At 40.9% G+C, this 4518-nt stretch overlaps 1 protein-coding gene across 1 annotated transcript; it reads left to right on the forward strand.

The window, feature by feature from the left end:
* The first annotated feature begins 2483 nt into the window (after positions 1 to 2483).
* GPR65 (G protein-coupled receptor 65) lies at positions 2484 to 3463 on the forward strand. Its single transcript, XM_026048818.1, has one exon. It carries the CDS (start codon positions 2524 to 2526, stop codon positions 3448 to 3450), a length of 927 nt encoding a protein of 308 aa, XP_025904603.1. The 5' UTR covers positions 2484 to 2523; the 3' UTR covers positions 3451 to 3463.
* Positions 3464 to 4518: the final 1055 nt, after the last annotated feature.

The raw sequence follows: 4518 nt of genomic DNA on the forward strand, positions 1-4518 counted from the left end.
TTAGCTGCTCTCGGGTAGGTCTCACGGCGCGAGCCTCCGCTCCAAAGCCGTCACCTACGAGGATGAGCTAGAAAGGTGGAATCAAAGGTAGTATTGCAGATGCAGGCTTATGTGATCAGTGGAGGAAAACCTGTAGAAATAACATGTTAAAAGAGAAAGGTAAAGAAAAACAAGATGGGAGGCATAAAGAAATCACCTTCTTGATCTTGCTTTAGGTAATAAAGAACTGCTAGAGCTAAATATGGGACGAATTGCGCTGTGTTATGTGGAGACAAGTCATGATCTGGTAAGCATGTAATGTAGCCAGTAAATTAACAATGAAGTTTGTGAGGGAGGGAGAGGAATTCCAATTTCTTGATCATATGATTAGTATAAGCACTGCCTCATGCACTCCCTGCATTGCATGCATGCTTTTCAAAGGGCATGTTTCCCAGTCAGACATCAATAGATGTGTCAGGAAAAAAGATGCAAGAATGTCATTGGAAAGAGGTTTTATCTTTCACTCACCTGGTCAATCTGCACAGGTCTGCATCAGTTTTGGTCAGAAGTGGACCAATACAACTCTGGGATCCAATTTCTAAAGTTCATTTTTTTATTTGTACCTCTTCAGAATGAATATCATACGTAGATATTCTGATAAACCTACCATGTCCTATTTAACATGTGGTTTTATTAACCACATGGTAAAAAAGCAGATACCTTAAATACAGACACTGTGGTTTCTTTTTTCAAGTAGTCATCATCTAGGTAAGTGAGCAAAGCTGCTCATTGGACCAAATTGACAAGTCTTTCTCAGGAATTTTCCTTTTCTTTCAATCCCATGAGCAAATTTAGCTCTACCTGTGAAAAGTCAGCCAGCTTGGGCAGATAAGGCAGTGCTTGGTAACCTGCTTTCAGGCTGTTTCTTCCATTGCTCCTTTTTCTTTCTGAATAGCAGTGAAAGTTTCACTACAGCAGAAAGGTCTGTGCAGCAGCCTCTCCACACGAGCAGTAACTTTCTCAAGGTTTCTCTGACAAATCCACAAACCTCCACATATGCACCTCAAACCCAAAAAGGGCAGGAAGAGTTTGCCTACCACATAGGAAAACCCCTGCCCCCCTGAGCTGTCTGCACTTGAGCTGTTCCCCACGTAGGAGTAGTTCTAGACAAGAGCTATCCTGCAACCTACTCATGCTGCAGCTTCTGTACCTCCTCCGCTGACAGTCTAGGTGCAAACCAGAGATGAGTCAAAGGCACATGCAGGAGAGAATTTTCTGAAGCAACTAGTATATTTGACAGTAGAATGGGACCACAGCAAATATTGCCCCTTTTTCCATTGCTTGAGTACTACTTCAGTCTTTAGAGGAAAGAACTGCTGAATATCAGATGTGTGAAAAGTGAGTACAAATGCTCTCATAGCTAAGGTTTTATGGCCTTTTCTACTTAAAGGTCATTTCTCCTAAGTGCTTCTCAACTCCATGAGCTCTTCTTCAGTCCTAGGGCTTTGCTTGGGCCTGCCATTTTGCTTGTATTTTCATATCAAAGCTGTTGATATCCACAGATTTCTGATAATGCCTAAGAGATGCTTAATTGATTATGGTTTTACATCCAAAATGCTGATGCTGGTTTCTACAAACTCACGCAAGGCTTTCCTTAGAGGAAAAGATGAAAAAAAAGAAAAATTATACTCACAGAGATTCTCTGTGTCACATGAGTCTATGTGACACCCTAGTAGCTTCTCCTGTGCATCCATGACCTCATGTTTGTACATGACAGTAGGCAGGAAATGCAGTCCCTTTACTAGAATTGTGAAGTTGTCTGCAAGGTCTTCAGGGCTTTCATAGGGGAGGAGAAGTAGGGAAAGTGTGAGGATGTGACAAAGCAAGAGAGTGATTAGTATTAGAGACACATTCCAGCCATACATTCTGCTCTTCTGAGAAATACCCAAGATCTTGAGATACTTAAATTCCTCCCTTTCAATCCTTCCCTCTCTCTATTAGCTCAGAAAAGAGGAGGGCAGTGGGAAAAACAAATCCGCCAGCTTGGCATGGCCCAAACCCTCATCTGCTCCCCTCTCCTCTCTCTGATGTACTTTCTGATCTCTTTCAAATTTCCCCCAATACTTAGGTCCCCTAAGTCCCTCGCTATCTGGAAGTGATACGTCTGTGTGCCCACTTTTTGTTATATAAAGTTGCATCTGATTAACCTTATTCTTCTGAGAGAAGAATGAACATTCTGCATGTAGCCCTCCAGAAATGTCTAAAAACTGTGATCTTCTACAGACACAGTGTCTTTCTTCCACAAGAAACACCAAAGCAATTAAAACAAGTAATAATGTTACTGTTAAAAATACTGTTGTTATAACTGACCCTTTTTTTTTTTTTTTTTTTGGTAACAGAAATCTGCTATAATCCAGTGGATGGAATCTTAACAGCTAGATGCTTGAAAACTAGCAGGTGATGCCTAGTCAAACAACAGAGAACAGAAGGTTTTTTATTACATCCAGGCTGGAAATAGGCCAAAGAGATTACTCAGAGTGGACAATGAACAACACTTCAAGGTGCCATGATGATCACACACTGGACAAGTATTTGTTTTCACTCGTATACAGCACTGTGATGGTGATCAGTGTTCCCATCAACTGCATATTCCTCTACACATCTTGCATTCAGGTGAGGAAAAAGAATGAGCTAGCAGTCTACCTCTTCAGCCTGTCCCTGGCTGACCTCTTGTACTCCCTGATTCTGCCTCTGTGGATTGATTATGCCTGGCATGGAGATGACTGGAGGCTCTCTGCCTTGCTTTGTCAGATTTCTGCCTTCCTTATGCATATGAATTTCTACACCAGCACTGCATTCCTTGCTTGCATCTCTGTCGACAGGTACCTGGCATTAGTTCACCCTTTGAAACTCCAGTATTTGCGCACAAGAAGATTTTCTGTGATTGTCAGCATAACTGTTTGGGTTTCGGAAAGCATCGTGAACTCAGTCATCTTGGTGAACAAAGAAACCTTCAGCGATTCATGCAATTCCACTAATCACACATTATGTTATGATAAATACCCCCTAGAATGGTGGCAGGCACAGCTAAATATATTCCGGATATGCTCAGGTTACTTGGCTCCTTTGATGATCATTTTGTTCTGCTATTATAGAATCTACCAAGTAGTGAGGTATAATCAAGCCACAGTAGATGAAGAAAAAAAGAAAATCAAGAAACTAATACTGAACATCACAGTTACTTTCATTGTTTTCTTCTCACCATATCATGTCGTGTTGCTTGTTCGTAGCATCAAAGAACCTTATGGCATGGAGCCACAGTTTGTCCAGTTGATGTATAAGATTTACAGGATCACACAGGCCTTAACAAGTCTGAATTGCATTGCCGATCCTATTCTTTACTGTTTTGTGAGCGAAACTGCAAGAAAAGACATTCTGAATTTGCTCAAGTGTTGCCTTACGAAAGCATGAGGGAAACCAAGCAAAAGAGAATGTTCTATGTAGTTCTGTTATGAAGAGCAGTGCACTAATCACCCCAGAATTTCCTGTGAGACTCCCTCAAAATGTCACAGAGTACAGTCAAAGCAACGATAAAGATAGTACATGCAGCTAAGAGATACCCCCCAGATAAGACACTAGTCTAAGGGAAATTAGTTATGTTGTTGAGCAGTCTTTTATTGGAGGGTTTCTCATATAGATAGGATGAGTGCATGATCTAAAAGATGAAAGGGAGGTTAGACTACTGCATTCTCTGAAGCTAATCATGACTTATTACAGGGTCAATGAAATCAGTGGAGCATCAAAACATATCTTTGAATGAGACATGGTACATAAATCAGTGTCAATAAACAAACTCACGATCAAGATACATGAACACAACATACTGACAAAATTACCATCGAGCCTCCACAGAGGCCTTCTCCTCTCTCAGCTTGCTAGCAGCTCCTTGTGGTGAACATTCATTGAGCAGGAGGAAGGCTGGGGTCCTCTGTGCATAGTCATTTGTTTCCATTTATAAAAGAAAGCTAAATTTTACCTGGCAAGGAGCCGTTCATGGACTTTCCTTTAAATCATTACTGTGATAGAAGTTAATAAAGCATGCACATGCACACACATGCACACACAGAAATCATTCACATCATTGACAAACAGCTACAGAGAGCATATAATAAATCCATTTTAATTTGATGGTGCAATTTACGCTGCTAGGATGGTTTCTGTATTTCAGAAATGACTCCGGTCTTCCTGCCGCATACCCCTAAGATCAGCTACTTCTTCAAGTGGTCTACCTCATGTAGACAGGTACTTACCTGCTCGTAAGCTTTTCAGGCTTTTGTATTCTTTGAAAAAATGTAAGTTCTAGTGAATGACTCTATGTCATGTGGTTTTATTGAAGTGTGAATATTGGGTTTCGCATAATTGAAGATTCATTACTTAGAACTCAAACTCAAGCCACTGATTGTTTAACTCAGATGAAATTTTTCCCTGGTATTCACAGCGGGGAAGAGGAAAGAACTGAAACGTGAGGTTTCATATCTC

Source organism: Nothoprocta perdicaria, unplaced genomic scaffold (genome assembly GCF_003342845.1).
Source record: "Nothoprocta perdicaria isolate Ctin4 unplaced genomic scaffold, notPer1 scaffold_573, whole genome shotgun sequence".
In the NCBI taxonomy this organism is placed as follows: domain Eukaryota; kingdom Metazoa; phylum Chordata; class Aves; order Tinamiformes; family Tinamidae; genus Nothoprocta; species Nothoprocta perdicaria.